This window comes from Phyllobates terribilis, unplaced genomic scaffold (assembly GCF_046119375.1).
Source record: "Phyllobates terribilis strain yellow unplaced genomic scaffold, ASM4611937v1 Scaffold_664__1_contigs__length_860015, whole genome shotgun sequence".
Taxonomy (NCBI): domain Eukaryota; kingdom Metazoa; phylum Chordata; class Amphibia; order Anura; family Dendrobatidae; genus Phyllobates; species Phyllobates terribilis.
The window spans coordinates 366,231-389,755 of NW_027363424.1; the positions used below are offsets into that span (position 1 = coordinate 366,231).

The 23,525-nt window shown below is 46.2% G+C and overlaps 1 protein-coding gene across 1 annotated transcript in view; it reads right to left on the reverse strand.

Moving 5' to 3' along the window:
- Window positions 1-23,525, reverse strand: part of LOC141235426 (uncharacterized) — a 108,755-nt gene that overhangs the window by 79,102 nt on the left and 6,128 nt on the right. Inside the window, exon 3 of the mRNA XM_073668109.1 lies at window positions 11,261-11,318. Coding sequence (XP_073524210.1) covers window positions 11,261-11,318 — 58 coding nt within the window. The remainder of the gene's footprint in view (window positions 1-11,260; window positions 11,319-23,525) is intronic.

Genomic DNA, 23,525 nt, shown 5'->3' on the forward strand with positions numbered 1-23,525 from the left:
AGAGGTCAGATATCTCCCAGGAGGGACAGATTCCCATCAGACCTCTACTATGGCCATACAGGTAGGTATAGAGTTACATTTCTATCACCTGTATGCCCATAGTAGAGGTCAGATATCTCCCAGGGGGGACAGACTCCCATCAGACCTCTACAATGGGCCATACAGGTGAGTATAGAGTTACATTTCTATCACCTGTATGCCCATAGTAGATGTCAGATATCTCCCAGGGGGGACAGATTCCCATCAGACCTCTAGTATGGCCATACAGGTAGGTATAGAGTTACATTTCTATCACCTGTATGGCCATAGTAGAGGTCAGATATCTCCCAGGGGGGACAGATTCCCATCAGACCTCTACTATGGCCATACAGGTAGGTATAGAGTTACATTTCTATCACCTGTATGCCCATAGTAGAGGTCAGATATCTCCCAGGGGGGACAAATTCCCATCAGACCTCTACTATGGCCATACAGGTAGGTATAGAGTTACATTTCTATCACCTGTATGCCCATAGTAGAGGTCAGATATCTCCCAGGGGGAACAGACTCCCATTAGACCTCTACTATCAGCCATACAGGTAGGTATAGAGTTACATTTCTATAACCTGTATGCCCATAGGAGAGGTCAGATATCTCCCAGGGGGGACAGACTCCCATCAGACCTCTACTATGGCCATACAGGTAGGTATAGAGTTACATTTCTATCACCTGTATGGCCATAGTAGAGGTCAGATATCTCCCAGGGGGGACAGATTCCCATCAGACCTCTACTATGGGCCATACAGGTAGGTATAGAGTTACATTTCTATCACCTGTGTTCCCATAGTAGAGGTCAGATATCTCCCAGGGGGGACAGATTCCCATCAGACCTCTACTATGGCCATACAGGTAGGTATAGAGTTACATTTCTATCACCTGTATGCCCATAGTGAGGTCAGATATCTCCCAGGGGGGACAGACTCCCATCAGACCTCTACTATGGCCATACAGGTAGGTATAGAGTTACATTTCTCTCACCGGTATGGCCATAGTAGAGGTCAGCTATCTCCCAGGGGGACAGATTCCCATCAGACCTCTACTATGGCCATACAGGTAGGTATAGAGTTACATTTCTATAACCTGTATGTCCATAGTAGAGGTCAGATATCTCCCAGGGGGGACAGAATCCCATCAGACCTCTACTATGTGCCATACAGGTAGGTATAGAGTTACATTTCTATAACCTGTATGCCCATAGTAGAGGTCAGATATCTCCCAGGGGGGACAGATTCCCATCAGACCTCTACTATGGCCATACAGGTAGGTATAGAGTTACATTTCTATCACCTGTATGCCCATAGTAGAGGTCAGATATCTCCCAGGAGGGACAGATTCCCATCAGACCTCTACTATGGCCATACAGGTAGGTATAGAGTTACATTTCTATCACCTGTATGCCCATAGTAGAGGTCAGATATCTCCCAGGGGGGACAGACTCCCATCAGACCTCTACAATGGGCCATACAGGTGAGTATAGAGTTACATTTCTATCACCTGTATGCCCATAGTAGATGTCAGATATCTCCCAGGGGGGACAGATTCCCATCAGACCTCTAGTATGGCCATACAGGTAGGTATAGAGTTACATTTCTATCACCTGTATGGCCATAGTAGAGGTCAGATATCTCCCAGGGGGGACAGATTCCCATCAGACCTCTACTATGGCCATACAGGTAGGTATAGAGTTACATTTCTATCACCTGTATGCCCATAGTAGAGGTCAGATATCTCCCAGGGGGGACAAATTCCCATCAGACCTCTACTATGGCCATACAGGTAGGTATAGAGTTACATTTCTATCACCTGTATGCCCATAGTAGAGGTCAGATATCTCCCAGGGGGAACAGAATCCCATTAGACCTCTACTATCAGCCATACAGGTAGGTATAGAGTTACATTTCTATAACCTGTATGCCCATAGGAGAGGTCAGATATCTCCCAGGGGGGACAGACTCCCATCAGACCTCTACTATGGCCATACAGGTAGGTATAGAGTTACATTTCTATCACCTGTATGGCCATAGTAGAGGTCAGATATCTCCCAGGGGGGACAGATTCCCATCAGACCTCTACTATGGCCATACAGGTAGGTATAGAGTTACATTTTTATCACCTGTATGCCCATAGTAGAGGTCAGATATCTCCTAGGGGGGACAGATTCCCATCAGACCTCTACTATGGCCATACAGGTAGGTATAGAGTTACATTTCTATCACCTGTATGCCCATAGTAGAGGTCAGATATCTCCCAGGAGGGACAGATTCCCATCAGACCTCTACTATGGCCATACAGGTAGGTATAAAGTTACATTTCTATCACCTGTATGGCCATAGTAGAGGTCAGATATCTCCGAGGGGGGACAGACTCCCATCAGACCTCTACTATGGCCATACAGGTAGGTATAGAGTTACATTTCTATCACCTGTGTGGCCCATAGTAGAGGTCAGATATCTCCCAGGAGGGACAGATTCCCATCAGACCTCTACTATGGCCATACAGGTAGGTATAGAGTTACATTTCTATCACCTGTATGCCCATAGTAGAGGTCAGATATCTCCCAGGGGGGACAGACTCCCATCAGACCTCTACAATGGGCCATACAGGTGAGTATAGAGTTACATTTCTATCACCTGTATGCCCATAGTAGATGTCAGATATCTCCCAGGGGGGACAGATTCCCATCAGACCTCTAGTATGGCCATACAGGTAGGTATAGAGTTACATTTCTATCACCTGTATGGCCATAGTAGAGGTCAGATATCTCCCAGGGGGGACAGATTCCCATCAGACCTCTACTATGGCCATACAGGTAGGTATAGAGTTACATTTCTATCACCTGTATGCCCATAGTAGAGGTCAGATATCTCCCAGGGGGGACAAATTCCCATCAGACCTCTACTATGGCCATACAGGTAGGTATAGAGTTACATTTCTATCACCTGTATGCCCATAGTAGAGGTCAGATATCTCCCAGGGGGAACAGACTCCCATTAGACCTCTACTATCAGCCATACAGGTAGGTATAGAGTTACATTTCTATAACCTGTATGCCCATAGGAGAGGTCAGATATCTCCCAGGGGGGACAGACTCCCATCAGACCTCTACTATGGCCATACAGGTAGGTATAGAGTTACATTTCTATCACCTGTATGGCCATAGTAGAGGTCAGATATCTCCCAGGGGGGACAGATTCCCATCAGACCTCTACTATGGCCATACAGGTAGGTATAGAGTTACATTTTTATCACCTGTATGCCCATAGTAGAGGTCAGATATCTCCTAGGGGGGACAGATTCCCATCAGACCTCTACTATGGCCATACAGGTAGGTATAGAGTTACATTTCTATCACCTGTATGCCCATAGTAGAGGTCAGATATCTCCCAGGGGGGACAGATTCCCATCAGACCTCTACTATGGCCATACAGGTAGGTATAGAGTTACATTTCTATCACCTGTATGTCCATAGTAGATGTCTGATTTCTCCCAGGGGGACAGATTCCCATCAGACCTCTACTATGGCCATACAGGTAGGTATAGAGTTACATTTCTATAACCTGTATGTCTATAGTAGAGGTCAGATATCTCCCAGGGGGGACAGAATCCCATCAGACCTCTACTATGTGCCATACAGTTAGGTATAGAGTTACATTTCTATAACCTGTATGCCCATAGTAGAGGTCAGATATCTCCCAGGGGGGACAGATTCCCATCAGACCTCTACTATGGCCATACAGGTAGGTCTAGAGTTACATTTCTATCACCTGTATGCCCATAGTAGAGGTCAGATATCTCCCAGGGGGGACAGATTCCCATCAGACCTCTACTATGGTCATACAGGTAGGTATAGAGTTACATTTCTATCACCTGTATGCCCATAGTAAAGGTCAGATATCTCCCAGGGGGGACAGATTCCCATCAGACCTCTACTATGGCCATACAGGTAGGTAAAGAGTTACATTTCTATCACCTGTATGCCCATAGTAGAGGTCAGATATCTCCCAGGGGGGACAGACTCCCATCAGACCTCTACTATGTGCCATACAGGTAGGTATAGAGTTACATTTCTATCACCTGTATGCCCATAGTAGAGGTCAGATATCTCCCAGGGGGGACAGATTCCCATCAGACCTCTACTATGGCCATACAGGTAGGTATAGAGTTACATTTCCATCACCGGTATGCCCATAGTAGAGGTCAGATATCTCCCAGGGGGGACAGATTCCCATCAGACCTCTACTATTGTCACGGGTGTTTCGCCACGAAGATCGTCACGATTACACAGCCTGACTTCTCGCAGCTGAGTTTTTGGTGTTTTGTGTTTTTCGGCAGTGAGGGAGTTAACTCTCTCTCTCTGTGCTAGAAGAGGTCCAGCCTCGCCCAGCTGCAATCAATGCTGCTGTAGTGGGACTCCTTCAAATGCCTGCCGGTCTGTTGGGGAAGTGTCGGTGAAAGCATTTCATACAGACAAACAGAGCGGTTCGTGGTATTTTGGAGTTCTGAGCTAAGTGTATTTGGAGTGGTTTTTCCCTTCCTCGCTTTATCATTTATCTCCTTTCCCGTTGGTGTTCCCTCTGTAGTAGTGGTGTAGTTTTTGTATGCAAGGTGGTTTTTGGTTTGACCCTTGTACTGTCTCGTTCGTCTTAGTACTGAGTGTTGGCATAATATTTCCTGTCCCCTATTGTTGTGATTGGGGTCCTTCTCAGGACTAGATTACTGAGGTGCAGGGATCCTCAGGAGGTAGGGGTTACGCTGGCGGCCTGGACCTCTGTACCTTTAACAGTACCTCCAGGAAGGGGGATTAGTCAGGGCCCCAGCTTAGGGTCAGCTTAGGCCCCTGACCTGCTGTACGCAGAGTCAGTGTGGCAACTATGGGCCATACAGGTAGGTATAGAGTTACATTTCTATAACCTGTATGCCCATAGTAGAGGTCAGATATCTCCCAGGGGGACAGATTCCCATCAGACCTCTACTATGGACATACAGGTAGGTATAGAGTTACATTTCTATAACCTGTATGCCCATAGTAGAGGTCAGATATCTCCCAGGGGGGACAGATTCCCATCAGACCTCTACTATGGCCATACAGGTAGGTATAGAGTTACATTTCTATAACCTGTATGCCCATAGTAGAGGTCAGATATCTCCCAGGGGGGACATATTCCCATCAGACCTCTACTATGGCCATACAGGTAGGTATAGAGTTACATTTCTATCACCTGTATGGCCCATAGTAGAGGTCAGATATCTCCCAGGAGGGACAGACTCCCATCAGACCTCTACTATGGCCATACAGGTAGGTATAGAGTTACATTTCTATCACCTGTATGCCCATAGTAGAGGTCAGATATCCCCCAGGGGGGACATATTCCCATCAGACCTCTACTATGGCCATACAGGTAGGTATAGAGTTACATTTCTATCACCTGTATGTCCATAGTAGAGGTCAGACATCTCCCAGGAGGGACAGACTCCCATCAGACCTCTACTATGGCCATACAGGTAGGTATAGAGTTACATTTCTATCACCTGTATGGCCCATAGTAGAGGTCAGATATCCCCCAGGGGGGACAGATTCCCATCAGACCTCTACTATGGCCATACAGGTAGGTATAGAGTTACATTTCTATAACCTGTATGTCCATAGTAGAGGTCAGATATCTCCCAGGGGGGACAGAATCCCATCAGACCTCTACTATGTGCCATACAGGTAGGTATAGAGTTACATTTCTATAACCTGTATGCCCATAGTAGAGGTCAGATATCTCCCAGGGGGACAGATTCCCATCAGACCTCTACTATGGCCATACAGGTAGGTATAGAGTTACATTTCTATCACCTGTATGCCCATAGTAGAGGTCAGATATCTCCCAGGAGGGACAGATTCCCATCAGACCTCTACTATGGCCATACAGGTAGGTATAGAGTTACATTTCTATCACCTGTATGCCCATAGTAGAGGTCAGATATCTCCAGGGGGACAGATTCCCATCAGACCTCTACTATGGACATACAGGTAGGTATAGAGTTACATTTCTATCACCTGTATGCCCATAGTAGAGGTCAGATATCTCCCAGGGGGGACAGACTCCCATCAGACCTCTACAATGGGCCATACAGGTGAGTATAGAGTTACATTTCTATCACCTGTATGCCCATAGTAGATGTCAGATATCTCCCAGGGGGGACAGATTCCCATCAGAACTCTAGTATGGCCATACAGGTAGGTATAGAGTTACATTTCTATCACCTGTATGGCCATAGTAGAGGTCAGATATCTCCCAGGGGGGACAGATTCCCATCAGACCTCTACTATGGCCATACAGGTAGGTATAGAGTTACATATCTATCACCTGTATGTCCATAGTAGAGGTCTGATTTCTCCCAGGGGGACAGATTCCCATCAGACCTCTACTATGGCCATACAGGTAGGTATAGAGTTACATTTCTATAACCTGTATGTCCATAGTAGAGGTCAGATATCTCCCAGGGGGGACAGAATCCCATCAGACCTCTACTATGTGCCATACAGTTAGGTATAGAGTTACATTTCTATAACCTGTATGCCCATAGTAGAGGTCAGATATCTCCCAGGGGGGACAGATTCCCATCAGACCTCTACTATGGCCATACAGGTAGGTATAGAGTTACATTTCTATCACCTGTATGCCCATAGTAGAGGTCAGATATCTCCCAGGGGGGACAGATTCCCATCAGACCTCTACTATGGTCATACAGGTAGGTATAGAGTTACATTTCTATCACCTGTATGCCCATAGTAGAGGTCAGATATCTCCCAGGGGGGACAGATTCCCATCAGACCTCTACTATGGCCATACAGGTAGGTATAGAGTTACATTTCTATCACCTGTATGCCCATAGTAGAGGTCAGATATCTCCCAGGGGGGACAGACTCCCATCAGACCTCTACTATGTGCCATACAGGTAGGTATAGAGTTACATTTCTATCACCTGTATGCCCATAGTAGAGGTCAGATATCTCCCAGGGGGGACAGATTCCCATCAGACCTCTACTATGGCCATACAGGTAGGTATAGAGTTACATTTCTATCACCGGTATGCCCATAGTAGAGGTCAGATATCTCCCAGGGGGGACAGATTCCCATCAGACCTCTACTATTGTCACGGGTGTTTCGCCACGAAGATCGTCACGATTACACAGCCTGACTTCTCGCAGCTGAGTTTTTGGTGTTTTGTGTTTTTCGGCAGTGAGGGAGTTAACTCTCTCTCTCTGTGCTAGAAGAGTTCCAGCCTCGCCCAGCTGCAATCAATGCTGCTGTAGTGGGACTCCTTCAAATGCCTGCCGGTCTGTTGGGGAAGTGTCGGTGAAAGCATTTCATACAGACAAACAGAGCGGTTCGTGGTATTTTGGAGTTCTGAGCTAAGTGTATTTGGAGTGGTTTTTCCCTTCCTTGCTTTATCATTTATCTCCTTTCCCGTTGGTGTTCCCTCTGTAGTAGTGGTGTAGTTTTTGTATGCAAGGTGGTTTTTGGTTTGACCCTTGTACTGTCTCGTTCGTCTTAGTACTGAGTGTTGGCATAATATTTCCTGTCCCCTATTGTTGTGATTGGGGTCCTTCTCAGGACTAGATTACTGAGGTGCAGGGATCCTCAGGAGGTAGGGGTTACGCTGGCGGCCTGGACCTCTGTACCTTTAACAGTACCTCCAGGAAGAGGGATTAGTCAGGGCCCCAGCTTAGGGTCAGCTTAGGCCCCTGACCTGCTGTACGCAGAGTCAGTGTGGCAACTATGGGCCATACAGGTAGGTATAGAGTTACATTTCTATAACCTGTATGTCCATAGTAGAGGTCAGATATCTCCCAGGGGGGACAGATTCCCATCAGACCTCTACTATGGCCATACAGGTAGGTATAGAGTCACATTTCTATCACCTGTATGTCCATAGTAGAGGTCAGATATCTCCCAGGAGGGACAGACTCCCATCAGACCTCTACTATGGCCATACAGGTAGGTATAGAGTCACATTTCTATCACCTGTATGGCCCATAGTAGATGTCAGATATCTCCCAGGGGGGACAGACTCCCATCAGACCTCTACTATGGGCCATACAGGTAGGTATAGAGTTACATTTCTATCACCTGTATGCCCATAGTAGATGTCAGATATCTCCCAGGGGGGACAGATTCCCATCAGACCTCTACTATGGCCATACAGGTAGGTATAGAGTTACATTTCTATCACCTGTATGGCCCATAGTAGATGTCAGATATCTCCCAGGGGGGACAGACTCCCATCAGACCTCTACTATGGGCCATACAGGTAGGTATAGAGTTACATTTCTATAACCTGTATGCCCATAGTAGATGTCAGATATCCCCCAGGGGGGACAGACTCCCATCAGACCTCTACTATGGGCCATACAGGTAGGTATAGAGTTACATTTCTATAACCTGTATGTCCATAGTAGAGGTCAGATATCTCCCAGGGGGGACAGACTCCCATCAGACCTCTACTATGGGCCATACAGGTAGGTATAGAGTTACATTTCTATCACCTGTATGGCCCATAGTAGAGGTCAGATATCTCCCAGGGGGGACAGATTCCCATCAGACCTCTACTATGGGCCATACAGGTAGGTATAGAGTTACATTTCTATAACCTGTATGTCCATAGTAGAGGTCAGATATCTCCCAGGGGGGACAGATTCCCATCAGACCTCTACTATGGCCATACAGGTAGGTATAGAGTTACATTTCTATCACCTGTATGGCCCATAGTAGATGTCAGATATCTCCCAGGGGGGACAGACTCCCATCAGACCTCTACTATGGGCCATACAGGTAGGTATAGAGTTACATTTCTATAACCTGTATGCCCATAGTAGATGTCAGATATCCCCCAGGGGGGACAGACTCCCATCAGACCTCTACTATGGGCCATACAGGTAGGTATAGAGTTACATTTCTATAACCTGTATGTCCATAGTAGAGGTCAGATATCTCCCAGGGGGGACAGACTCCCATCAGACCTCTACTATGGGCCATACAGGTAGGTATAGAGTTACATTTCTATCACCTGTATGGCCCATAGTAGAGGTCAGATATCTCCCAGGGGGGACAGATTCCCATCAGACCTCTACTATGGGCCATACAGGTAGGTATAGAGTTACATTTCTATAACCTGTATGTCCATAGTAGAGGTCAGATATCTCCCAGGGGGGACAGACTCCCATCAGACCTCTACTATGGGCCATACAGGTAGGTATAGAGTTACATTTCTATCACCTGTATGGCCCATAGTAGATGTCAGATATCTCCCAGGGGGGACAGACTCCCTTTAAAGAGATTGTCTGGGCAAAAGGTTTTAATGTGTCTAGATTTTGTACACATAACAGAATAAATCCTATTCACCTTCTGCCACCCTCCTGGATTCAGGACAGATTGATCTGTGGTCTGCGCCAGCATCAATGTTGTCACCGTTCTACCAGACACAAGACCACTGCAGTTTGTGATAGGCAGCAGCGGTCAGGTGATTTGAACTGTATGCATCACAAGCTGCAGCTTTCATGTGTCTGGTATAGCGTTGGCATCATTGATGCTAGTGCAAACCACAGGGCAGCCTGCAATGGATCCGGGAGGGGGACAGCAGGTAAGTATAATTTATTTGGTTATTTGTACAGAATCTCGTCTCTAGGTAATGAGCACCTTGTGTCCGGACAGCCCTGTTAATAAACCTATGAATACACCTCTTTCCAGCTCCTGGCATCTCTTGCATGGCATTCCCTGATGCTTCTGTGTACAATGGCTGCAGATCACTGGCCTCATGGTCTACAGCTGAACACCACCGACAAGCTGCAAAAAATGCATCTCCATCTGCGGCCCATGTGAAGAGAAGCATCGGAGACATGGCACAGGAGCTGCCGCCAGCTACAAGGTGGAGGATAGGGCGCTGCCTGTGTGCATCATTTTCATTATTTTGAACAACCCCATTAAAGGTTTTTTTTCTGTATAATATATTTTTAGGGTAATAGGACACAATTTTTAGCAAGAAAAAAATATTGTTTAAAAGTCTGGGTCTTATGGTTCCTGATCAAGGGGACCCAGCATTGTCAACCCCCCTTGTTCATTTCCTTAATGATTGGGCAGAGCTCATGAAGCGTTCTGCCTGATTATTTAGAGGACTTTCCAAATGTTCATATTTGCACAATTCTCTTCTGCCTGGCGCTGATCTGTATGATCTGTATGGGGCTGCAGGAGAAGCTGAACTCCATATGTACAACGTACCTACCTTTCCATCATGGAGGAGCTTATAGCTGCAAATGCCTCTTCTATTTCCTGCCCCATAATCATCTGTATGATCAGAAGTGGCAGCTTAAAGCCATGTGTACTTTGGGTCTCATATTGTGTGGATGTATTTACTTGTGGGGACATCATACTGTTATGGGGACACTGGGGTCATCATACTGTGTGTGTATGGAGGGGTATCACACAATGTGTTAGATGCATTTTTGGAAGCATCATATTCTGTGGGGCCATAAAAGGGATATTGTAGTGAGTGAGAACAGTAAGGGGCTTCAATAGGAGCAAACTTACTCTGTATGTCCCTCTCCGTTTTTTTAATTTATGAGGTATGCCATTCTGTGACTCCTCCTATGCGCCGTGACCCGTCTACTCCACCGAGAGGGAAGGGGGGGCCAATTAGGACTTTTGCTATGGGGCCCCATGGTTTCTATGTACCTGCTGGATCGCCCTACATCTCCTCCTCATCTCGGTCTACTACCTACCCATTCTCTCCATAGTGCTGAACTGCCCTACATCTCCTTTCATCTCTGTCTACCACCCTACTCACGCCCTCCATTTTGCAACTGATACAAGACTAGCATCCTCCATAATCTGATCCTCACTCCTCCATCTCCAAAACTTCTCCAATCCTACGCCAGTGTTCAGGAATGCACTGCCCCAAATGATCCAACTAATACCTAGTCCCCGGATTTTTAACCATGATTTACAAAGACATCTATTTAGGCAGGACTATCGCCTCAACTCATTAACCCAATGTGACATGCGGAAGTAGTGCTGTTTCTTTAAAAGCATTCAGCAACTATTAGAGGTAACACAAGCACAGGAGACAGGAAGTTTAGTGCTCCAGAAGCATCCAGCAACTAGAGTGGTAAACACAGTCACATGAGAAGGGGAGTGTTTTAGCAGAGCCCCAGGGGGATTATGGGGAAGTTAATTACTGTTTGGCTGGAGCTGAAGAGAAAGGTGATATGCGTGTTCTGTATCTCACAAACGCCCCTGCAAGTGAAAAGGATTCAAGTCAGGAGTGAAGCTAAGCACAGGTCAAGAAGAGTTCCTGAACTAACAGTAGAGAGTATTGTCAGTCAGAAAGATAAGGACTGAAAGAAATGGTGTCACAGGGATCATTTCCCTCAGCAAACCCCCCCCTCCTCCATCTCACTGTGCTGTAAAGAATGCTGTGTTCATTAATGTGACTTTGCATTAGAACTGTGCCGTCCTGTACTACAATGAAGACTGTGAACTGCTGTGCTGCTAAGGAAACTGTACTGTTTGTCACTTGGGCCTGTTGCTCATAAGACTTAACTTGCACTGGCTGTGCGGCTTCTTGCTAAATGCTACTGTTCTACGGTTTGAGGAATCTTGTCAAGTCTGTCTGGTCAGCAAGTGAAACAACCTACGTGTCTGTGCCTGAGGGTCAGTACCCCTGTGTGTCTGAGAGAAGCTGCAGCACATGGTCTATGGTCAACCTGAGTAACAGTTCCCCCAGGATTCCAAAGAATTCATGTAACCTGTCTCGCCCCTATCTGAACCTAGCAGCGTGCGTGTAACACTAACTCTCTATTGTTCCTTTTTTCTAAATTTTACTCAGACTCTGCTCACTACAACTCATGTGTCTCCACATCCACCATGCACTCAGTATTACCTGTTAATGGTATTTATACTGGCTGATCACTAGATCATGCAGCTTTATACTGTATCATATACCTTATTTATTAAAATGATGGCCGTTCTTCATCTAGTTTCACCCCTATTTCCACAGATTGCAGAATGTGAGCAGCCGCACCCTCACTGCTCCTGTAACTGGTGGTCTATGTGTTACTGTGTGATGTCTTTATTCTCTGTACATGACGGCACGTTCTACCTATTGTGTCCTCCATCTCCTCATAGATTGTAGCCTGTGATCAGGACCCTCACTGCCCCTGTAACTGGTGGTCTATGTGTTACTGTGTGATGTCTTTATTCTCTGTACATGACGGCACGTTCTACCTATTGTGTCCTCCATCTCCTCATAGATTGTAGCTTGTGATCAGGACCCTCACTGCCCCTGTAACTGGTGATCTATGTGTTACTGTGTGATGTCTTTATTCTCTGTACATGACGGCACATTCTACCTATTGTGTCCCCCATCTCCTCATAGATTGTAGCCTGTGATCAGGACCCTCACTGCCCCTGTATCTGGTGGTCTATGTGTTACTGTGTGATGTCTTTATTCTCTGCACATGACGGCACGTTCTACCTATTGTGTCCTCCATCTCCTCATAGATTGTAGCCTGTGATCAGGACCCTCACTGCTCCTGTAACTGGTGGTCTATGTGTTACTGTGTGATGTCTTTATTCTCTGTACATGACGGCACGTTCTACCTATTGTGTCCCCCATCTCCTCATAGATTGTAGCCTGTGATCAGGACCCTCACTGCTCCTGTAACTGGTGGTCTATGTGTTACTGTGTGATGTCTTTATTCTCTGTACATGACGGCACGTTCTACCTATTGTGTCCCCCATCTCCTCATAGATTGTAGCCTGTGATCAGGACCCTCACTGCTCCTGTAACTGGTGGTCTATGTGTTACTGTGTGATGTCTTTATTCTCTGTACATGACGGCACGTTCTACCTATTGTGTCCTCCATCTCCTCATAGATTGTAGCCTGTGATCAGGACCCTCACTGCCCCTGTAACTGGTGGTCTATGTGTTACTGTGTGATGTCTTTATTCTCTGTACATGACGGCACGTTCTACCTATTGTGTCCTCCATCTCCTCATAGATTGTAGCCTGTGATCAGGACCCTCACTGCTCCTGTAACTGGTGGTCTATGTGTTACTGTGTGATGTCTTTATTCTCTGTACATGACGGCACGTTCTACCTATTGTGTCCTCCATCTCCTCATAGATTGTAGCCTGTGATCAGGACCCTCACTGCTCCTGTAACTGGTGGTCTATGTGTTACTGTGTGATGTCTTTATTCTCTGCACATGACGGCACGTTCTACCTATTCTGTCCTCCATCTCCTCATAGATTGTAGCCTGTGATCAGGACCCTCACTGCTCCAGTAACTGGTGGTCTATGTGTTACTGTGTGATGTCTTTATTCTCTGTACATGACGGCACGTTCTACCTATTGTGTCCCCCATCTCCTCATAGATTGTAGCCTGTGATCAGGACCCTCACTGCTCCTGTAACTGGTGGTCTATGTGTTACTGTGTGATGTCTTTATTCTCTGTACATGACGGCACGTTCTACCTATTGTGTCCTCCATCTCCTCATAGATTGTAGCCTGTGATCAGGACCCTCACTGCTCCTGTAACTGGTGGTCTATGTGTTACTGTGTGATGTCTTTATTCTCTGTACATGACGGCACGTTCTACCTATTGTGTCCCCCATCTCCTCAGAGATTGTAGCCTGTGATCAGGACCCTCACTGCTCCTGTAACTGGTGGTCTATGTGTTACTGTGTGATGTCTTTATTCTCTGCACATGACGGCACGTTCTACCTATTGTGTCCCCCATCTCCTCATAGATTGTAGCCTGTGATCAGGACCCTCACTGCTCCTGTAACTGGTGATCTATGTGTTACTGTGTGATGTCTTTATTCTCTGTACATGACGGCACGTTCTACCTATTGTGTCCTCCATCTCCTCATAGATTGTAGCCTGTGATCAGGACCCTCACTGCCCCTGTAACTGGTGGTCTATGTGTTACTGTGTGATGTCTTTATTCTCTGTACATGACGGCACGTTCTACCTATTGTGTCCTCCATCTCCTCATAGATTGTAGCTTGTGATCAGGACCCTCACTGCCCCTGTAACTGGTGATCTATGTGTTACTGTGTGATGTCTTTATTCTCTGTACATGACGGCACATTCTACCTATTGTGTCCCCCATCTCCTCATAGATTGTAGCCTGTGATCAGGACCCTCACTGCCCCTGTATCTGGTGGTCTATGTGTTACTGTGTGATGTCTTTATTCTCTGCACATGACGGCACGTTCTACCTATTGTGTCCTCCATCTCCTCATAGATTGTAGCCTGTGATCAGGACCCTCACTGCTCCTGTAACTGGTGGTCTATGTGTTACTGTGTGATGTCTTTATTCTCTGTACATGACGGCACGTTCTACCTATTGTGTCCCCCATCTCCTCATAGATTGTAGCCTGTGATCAGGACCCTCACTGCTCCTGTAACTGGTGGTCTATGTGTTACTGTGTGATGTCTTTATTCTCTGTACATGACGGCACGTTCTACCTATTGTGTCCTCCATCTCCTCATAGATTGTAGCCTGTGATCAGGACCCTCACTGCTCCTGTAACTGGTGGTCTATGTGTTACTGTGTGATGTCTTTATTCTCTGTACATGACGGCACGTTCTACCTATTGTGTCCTCCATCTCCTCATAGATTGTAGCCTGTGATCAGGACCCTCACTGCTCCTGTAACTGGTGGTCTATGTGTTACTGTGTGATGTCTTTATTCTCTGCACATGACGGCACGTTCTACCTATTCTGTCCTCCATCTCCTCATAGATTGTAGCCTGTGATCAGGACCCTCACTGCTCCAGTAACTGGTGGTCTATGTGTTACTGTGTGATGTCTTTATTCTCTGTACATGACGGCACGTTCTACCTATTGTGTCCCCCATCTCCTCATAGATTGTAGCCTGTGATCAGGACCCTCACTGCTCCTGTAACTGGTGGTCTATGTGTTACTGTGTGATGTCTTTATTCTCTGTACATGACGGCACGTTCTACCTATTGTGTCCTCCATCTCCTCATAGATTGTAGCCTGTGATCAGGACCCTCACTGCTCCTGTAACTGGTGGTCTATGTGTTACTGTGTGATGTCTTTATTCTCTGTACATGACGGCACGTTCTACCTATTGTGTCCCCCATCTCCTCAGAGATTGTAGCCTGTGATCAGGACCCTCACTGCTCCTGTAACTGGTGGTCTATGTGTTACTGTGTGATGTCTTTATTCTCTGCACATGACGGCACGTTCTACCTATTGTGTCCCCCATCTCCTCATAGATTGTAGCCTGTGATCAGGACCCTCACTGCTCCTGTAACTGGTGATCTATGTGTTACTGTGTGATGTCTTTATTCTCTGTACATGACGGCACGTTCTACCTATTGTGTCCTCCATCTCCTCATAGATTGTAGCCTGTGATCAGGACCCTCACTGCTCCTGTAACTGGTGATCTATGTGTTACTGTGTGATGTCTTTATTCTCTGTACATGACGGCACGTTCTACCTATTGTGTCCCCCATCTCCTCAGAGATTGTAGCCTGTGATCAGGACCCTCACTGCTCCTGTAACTGGTGGTCTATGTGTTACTGTGTGATGTCTTTATTCTCTGTACATGACGGCACGTTCTACCTATTGTGTCCTCCATCTCCTCATAGATTGTAGCCTGTGATCAGGACCCTCACTGCTCCTGTAACTGGTGGTCTATGTGTTACTGTGTGATGTCTTTATTCTCTGTACATGACGGCACGTTCTACCTATTGTGTCCTCCATCTCCTCATAGATTGTAGCTTGTGATCAGGACCCTCACTGCTCCTGTAACTGGTGGTCTATGTGTTACTGTGTGATGTCTTTATTCTCTGTACATGACGGCACGTTCTACCTATTGTGTCCCCCATCTCCTCAGAGATTGTAGCCTGTGATCAGGACCCTCACTGCTCCTGTAACTGGTGGTCTATGTGTTACTGTGTGATGTCTTTATTCTCTGTACATGACGGCACGTTCTACCTATTGTGTCCCCCATCTCCTCATAGATTGTAGCCTGTGATCAGGACCCTCACTGCCCCTGTAACTGGTGGTCTATGTGTTACTGTGTGATGTTTTTATTCTCTGTACATGACGGCACGTTCTACCTATTGTGTCCTCCATCTCCTCATAGATTGTAGCCTGTGATCAGGACCCTCACTGCCCCTGTAACTGGTGGTCTATGTGTTACTGTGTGATGTCTTTATTCTCTGTACATGACGGCACGTTCTACCTATTGTGTCCTCCATCTCCTCATAGATTGTAGCTTGTGATCAGGACCCTCACTGCTCCTGTAACTGGTGGTCTATGTGTTACTGTGTGATGTCTTTATTCTCTGTACATGACGGCACGTTCTACCTATTGTGTCCCCCATCTCCTCATAGATTGTAGCCTGTGATCAGGACCCTCACTGCCCCTGTAACTGGTGGTCTATGTGTTACTGTGTGATGTCTTTATTCTCTGTACATGGCGGCACGTTCTACTTGTTGTGTCCTCCATCTCCTCATAGATTGTAGCCTGTGATCAGGACCCTCACTGCTCCTGTAACTGGTGGTCTATGTGTTACTGTGTGATGTCTTTATTCTCTGTACATGACGGCACGTTCTACCTATTGTGTCCTCCATCTCCTCATAGATTGTAGCCTGTGATCAGGACCCTCACTGCTCCTGTAACTGGTGGTCTATGTGTTACTGTGTGATGTCTTTATTCTCTGTACATGGTGGCACGTTCTACCTATTGTGTCCCCCATCTCCTCATAGATTGTAGCCTGTGATCAGGACCCTCACTGCCCCTGTAACTGGTGGTCTATGTGTTACTGTGTGATGTCTTTATTCTCTGTACATGACGGCACGTTCTACCTATTGTGTCCTCCATCTCCTCATAGATTGTAGCCTGTGATCAGGACCCTCACTGCTCCTGTAACTGGTGGTCTATGTGTTACTGTGTGATGTCTTTATTCTCTGTACATGACGGCACGTTCTACCTATTGTGTCCCCCATCTCCTCATAGATTGTAGCTTGTGATCAGGACCATCACTGCTCCTGTAACTGGTGGTCTATGTGTTACTGTGTGATGTCTTTATTCTCTGTACATGACGGCACGTTCTACCTATTGTGTCCCCCATCTCCTCATAGATTGTAGCCTGTGATCAGGACCATCACTGCTCCTGTAACTGGTGGTCTATGTGTTACTGTGTGATGTCTTTATTCTCTGTACATGACGGCACGTTCTACCTATTGTGTCCTCCATCTCCTCATAGATTGTAGCTTGTGATCAGGACCCTCACTGCTCCTGTAACTGGTGGTCTATGTGTTACTGTGTGATGTCTTTATTCTCTGTACATGACGGCACGTTCTACCTATTGTGTCCTCCATCTCCTCATAGATTGTAGCTTGTGATCAGGACCCTCACTGCCCCTGTAACTGGTGATCTATGTGTTACTGTGTGATGTCTTTATTCTCTGTACATGACGGCACATTCTACCTATTGTGTCCCCCATCTCCTCATAGATTGTAGCCTGTGATCAGGACCCTCACTGCTCCTGTAACTGGTGGTCTATGTGTTACTGTGTGATGTCTTTATTCTCTGTACATGACGGCACGTTCTACCTATTGTGTCCCCCATCTCCTCATAGATTGTAGCCTGTGATCAGGACCCTCACTGCCCCTGTAACTGGTGGTCTATGTGTTACTGTGTGATGTCTTTATTCTCTGTACATGACGGCACGTTCTACCTATTGTGTCCCCCATCTCCTCATAGATTGTAGCCTGTGATCAGGACCCTCACTGCTCCTGTAACTGGTGGTCTATGTGTTACTGTGTGATGTCTTTATTCTCTGCACATGACGGCACGTTCTACCTATTGTGTCCTCCATCTCCTCATAGATTGTAGCCTGTGATCAGGACCCTCACTGCTCCAGTAACTGGTGGTCTATGTGTTACTGTGTGATGTCTTTATTCTCTGTACATGACGGCACGTTCTACCTATTGTGTCCCCCATCTCCTCATAGATTGTAGCCTGTGATCAGGACCCTCACTGCTCCTGTAACTGGTGGTCTATGTGTTACTGTGTGATGTCTTTATTCTCTGTACATGACGGCACGTTCTACCTATTGTGTCCTCCATCTCCTCATAGATTGTAGCCTGTGATCAGGACCCTCACTGCTCCTGTAACTGGTGGTCTATGTGTTACTGTGTGATGTCTTTATTCTCTGTACATGACGGCACGTTCTACCTATTGTGTCCTCCATCTCCTCATAGATTGTAGCCTGTGATCAGGACCCTCACTGCCCCTGTAACTGGTGATCTATGTGTTACTGTGTGATGTCTTTATTCTCTGTACATGACGGCACGTTCTACCTATTGTGTCCCCCATCTCCTCAGAGATTGTAGCCTGTGATCAGGACCCTCACTGCTCCTGTAACTGGTGGTCTATGTGTTACTGTGTGATGTCTTTATTCTCTGCACATGACGGCACGTTCTACCTATTGTGTCCCCCATCTCCTCATAGATTGTAGCCTGTGATCAGGACCCTCACTGCTCCTGTAACTGGTGGTCTATGTGTTACTGTGTGATGTCTTTATTCTCTGTACATGACGGCACGTTCTACCTATTGTGTCCCTCATCTCCTCATAGATTGTAGCCTGTGATCAGGACCCTCACTGCTCCTGTAACTGGTGATCTATGTGTTACTGTGTGATGTCTTTATTCTCTGTACATGACGGCACGTTCTACCTATTGTGTCCCCCATCTCCTCATAGATTGTAGCCTGTGATCAGGACCCTCACTGCTCCTGTAACTGGTGGTCTATGTGTTACTGTGTGATGTCTTTATTCTCTGTACATGACGGCACGTTCTACCTATTGTGTCCCCCATCTCCTCAGAGATTGTAGCCTGTGATCAGGACCCTCACTGCTCCTGTAACTGGTGGTCTATGTGTTACTGTGTGATGTCTTTATTCTCTGTACATGACGGCACGTTCTACCTATTGTGTCCTCCATCTCCTCATAGATTGTAGCTTGTGATCAGGACCCTCACTGCTCCTGTAACTGGTGATCTATGTGTTACTGTGTGATGTCTTTATTCTCTGTACATGACGGCACGTTCTACCTATTGTGTCCCCCATCTCCTCATAGATTGTAGCCTGTGATCAGGACCCTCACTGCTCCTGTAACTGGTGGTCTATGTGTTACTGTGTGATGTCTTTATTCTCTGTACATGACGGCACGTTCTACCTATTGTGTCCCCCATCTCCTCATAGATTGTAGCCTGTGATCAGGACCCTCATTGCCCCTGTAACTGGTGGTCTATGTGTTACTGTGTGATGTTTTTATTCTCTGTACATGACGGCACGTTCTACCTATTGTGTCCCCCATCTCCTCATAGATTGTAGCCTGTGATCAGGACCCTCACTGCTCCTGTAACTGGTGGTCTATGTGTTACTGTGTGATGTCTTTATTCTCTGTACATGACGGCACGTTCTACCTATTGTGTCCTCCATCTCCTCATAGATTGTATCCTGTGATCAGGACCCTCACTGCTCCTGTAACTGGTGGTCTATGTGTTACTGTGTGATGTCTTTATTCTCTGTACATGACGGCACGTTCTACCTATTGTGTCCTCCATCTCCTCATAGATTGCAGCCTGTGATCAGGACCCTCACTGCTCCTGTAACTGGTGGTCTATGTGTTACTGTGTGATGTCTTTATTCTCTGTACATGACGGCACGTTCTACCTATTGTGTCCTCCATCTCCTCATAGATTGTAGCCTGTGATCAGGACCCTCACTGCTCCTGTAACTGGTGGTCTATGTGTTACTGTGTGATGTCTTTATTCTCTGTACATGACGGCACGTTCTACCTATTGTGTCCTCCATCTCCTCATAGATTGTAGCCTGTGATCAGGACCCTCACTGCTCCTGTAACTGGTGGTCTATGTGTTACTGTGTGATGTCTTTATTCTCTGTACATGACGGCACGTTCTACCTATTGTGTCCCCCATCTCCTCATAGATTGTAGCCTGTGATCAGGACCCTCACTGCCCCTGTAACTGGTGGTCTATGTGTTACTGTGTGATGTCTTTATTCTCTGTACATGACGGCACGTTCTACCTATTGTGTCCCCCATCTCCTCAGAGATTGTAGCCTGTGATCAGGACCCTCACTGCTCCTGTAACTGGTGGTCTATGTGTTACTGTGTGATGTCTTTATTCTCTGTACATGACGGCACGTTCTACCTATTGTGTCCTCCATCTCCTCATAGATTGTAGCTTGTGATCAGGACCCTCACTGCTCCTGTAACTGGTGATCTATGTGTTACTGTGTGATGTCTTTATTCTCTGTACATGACGGCACGTTCTACCTATTGTGTCCCCCATCTCCTCATAGATTGTAGCCTGTGATCAGGACCCTCACTGCTCCTGTAACTGGTGGTCTATGTGTTACTGTGTGATGTCTTTATTCTCTGTACATGACGGCACGTTCTACCTATTGTGTCCCCCATCTCCTCATAGATTGTAGCCTGTGATCAGGACCCTCATTGCCCCTGTAACTGGTGGTCTATGTGTTACTGTGTGATGTTTTTATTCTCTGTACATGACGGCACGTTCTACCTATTGTGTCCCCCATCTCCTCATAGATTGTAGCCTGTGATCAGGACCCTCACTGCTCCTGTAACTGGTGGTCTATGTGTTACTGTGTGATGTCTTTATTCTCTGTACATGACGGCACGTTCTACCTATTGTGTCCTCCATCTCCTCATAGATTGTATCCTGTGATCAGGACCCTCACTGCTCCTGTAACTGGTGGTCTATGTGTTACTGTGTGATGTCTTTATTCTCTGTACATGACGGCACGTTCTACCTATTGTGTCCTCCATCTCCTCATAGATTGCAGCCTGTGATCAGGACCCTCACTGCTCCTGTAACTGGTGGTCTATGTGTTACTGTGTGATGTCTTTATTCTCTGTACATGACGGCACGTTCTACCTATTGTGTCCTCCATCTCCTCATAGATTGTAGCCTGTGATCAGGACCCTCACTGCTCCTGTAACTGGTGGTCTATGTGTTACTGTGTGATGTCTTTATTCTCTGTACATGACGGCACGTTCTACCTATTGTGTCCTCCATCTCCTCATAGATTGTAGCCTGTGATCAGGACCCTCACTGCTCCTGTAACTGGTGGTCTATGTGTTACTGTGTGATGTCTTTATTCTCTGTACATGACGGCACGTTCTACCTTAGGGAACAAAACAAAATCGTGTAAACTGCGTGCTAGCAAATGCCAGAAGCCTGACAAACAAGATGGATGAACTGGAAGCAGAAATATCTACAGGTAACTATGACATAGTAGGAATAACCGAGACATTGTTAGATGAAAGCTATGACTGGGCAGTTAACTTACAGGGTTACAGTCTGTTTAGAAGGGATCGAAGAAGTCGGAAAGGGGGTGGAGTCTGTCTATATGTAAAGACGTGTCTAAAGCCTACAATACGGGAGGATGTATGGGAGGGAAATGAGGAGGTCGAGTCCTTATGGGTGGAGATACATGGGGCAAAAAACAATAATAAAATTATCATAGGAGTCTGTTATAAACCACCAAATATAGCAGAAGCCACGGAAAGTCTATTAATGAGACAAATAGACGAAGTAGCAAAAAATAACCAGGTGATTATTATGGGGGACTTCAACTACCCCAATATAGACTGGGAAACCGAAAGCTGTAGATCTCAGAAAGGAAACAGGTTTCTGTCATATTAACTAACAGGCCAGACAGAATAACTGAGGTGCAGGTCGGGGGGCACCTGGGAAATAGTGACCACAACATTATACAATTCCACATGTGCTTCAGTAGGTGCCCAGCAAGGGGGTCACAAAAACACTGAACTTCAGCTAAGAGATGCCCTTCACCTTATAGACTGGGATAGGATCTTCAGGAATAGGAGCACGGATAGAAAATGGGAAATGTTCAAAACAGTCCTACATAGTCACTGTAGAAGGTCCATACCTTATGGGAATAAAAGGGCTAGGAATAGGAGGAAGCCAATGTGGCTAAATAAGGAAGTCAAGAGGGCAATGAAAAACAAAAAAAGGGCTTTCGGTAAACTTAAAGAAGAAGGCAGCGAGGAAGCGCTAATATCTTATAGGGAAAAAAACAAAATCTGTAAGAAACAAATAAGAATAGCAAAGAGGAGACAGAGAGACTAATTGCCAAGGAAAGTAAAACCAATCCCAAACTGTTCTTTAACTATATAAACAGTAAAAGGATTAAAACTGATGGGGTTGGCCCATTGAAAAATAACCTGGGTAAAATCCTAGAGGGCGATGAGGGTAAAGCGAACCTACTCAATAGCTTCTTCTCCACTGTTCTCACAAAAGAAAACAATTTATCGGAGGAAATGCAGAGTGATAAAGTAAACCCTCCGCTAAATATCACCCACCTAACCCAGGAGGAAGCTCAGAAACGCCTAAATAATATCAAAATAGACAAGTCACCAGGCCCAGATGACATACACCCCCGGGTACTAAAAGAATTAAGTAATGTGATAGACAGGCCACTGTATCTTATATTCAAGCACTCTTTATGGACAGGGACTGTCCCACTAGACTGGCGCCAAGCAAATGTGGTACCAATATTCAAAAAGGGGTCTAAAAGTGACCCTGGGAACTATAGAGCAGTCAGCTTAACGTCTGTGGTGGGTAAATTGTTTGAAGGATTTCTTAGAGATGCTATTGTAGAATATCTTAATGAGAAGAACTGTCTAACTCCATATCAACATGGATTCATGAGGGATCGCTCCTGATCGCCTTCTACGAGGAGGTGAGCTCACAGCTGGACCGGGGAGAGTCAGTGGATGTTGTAGACCTTGACTTCTCCAAAGCGTTTGATACCGTGCCACACAAAAGGTTGGTCGATAAAATGAGAATGCTTGGTCTGGGGGATAATGTGTGCAAGTGGGTAAATAGCTGGCTGAGTGATAGAAAGCAGAGGGTGGTTATCAATGGAGTAAGCTCAGGGGGTGTCAGGGTTACTAGCGGGGGGCCTCAAGGGTCTGTCTTGGGCCCTATATTATTTAATATATTTATTAATGATCTAGTGGAAGGGTTGCATAGTAAAATAGCAATATTTGCAGATGATACTAAACTTTGTAAAGTAGTTAATACAGATGAGGATAGGGCACAGCTACAGGAGGATTTAGATAAATTGGGGAGTTGGGCCAAAAAATGGCAAATGGGGTTCAATGCCGATAAATGTAAGGTCATGCACATGGGAAAGAAAAACAGCAGTCACCCATACATATTAAATGGGAAACCGTTGGGGAAATCTGACATGGAGAAGGACCTGGGCGTCTTGGTTAATAGCAAATTAAATTGGAGTGCCCAGTGTCAGGCAGCAGCTGCGAAGGCAAATAGAGTCATGGCATGCATCAGAAGAGGAATAGGGGCATATGCTGAG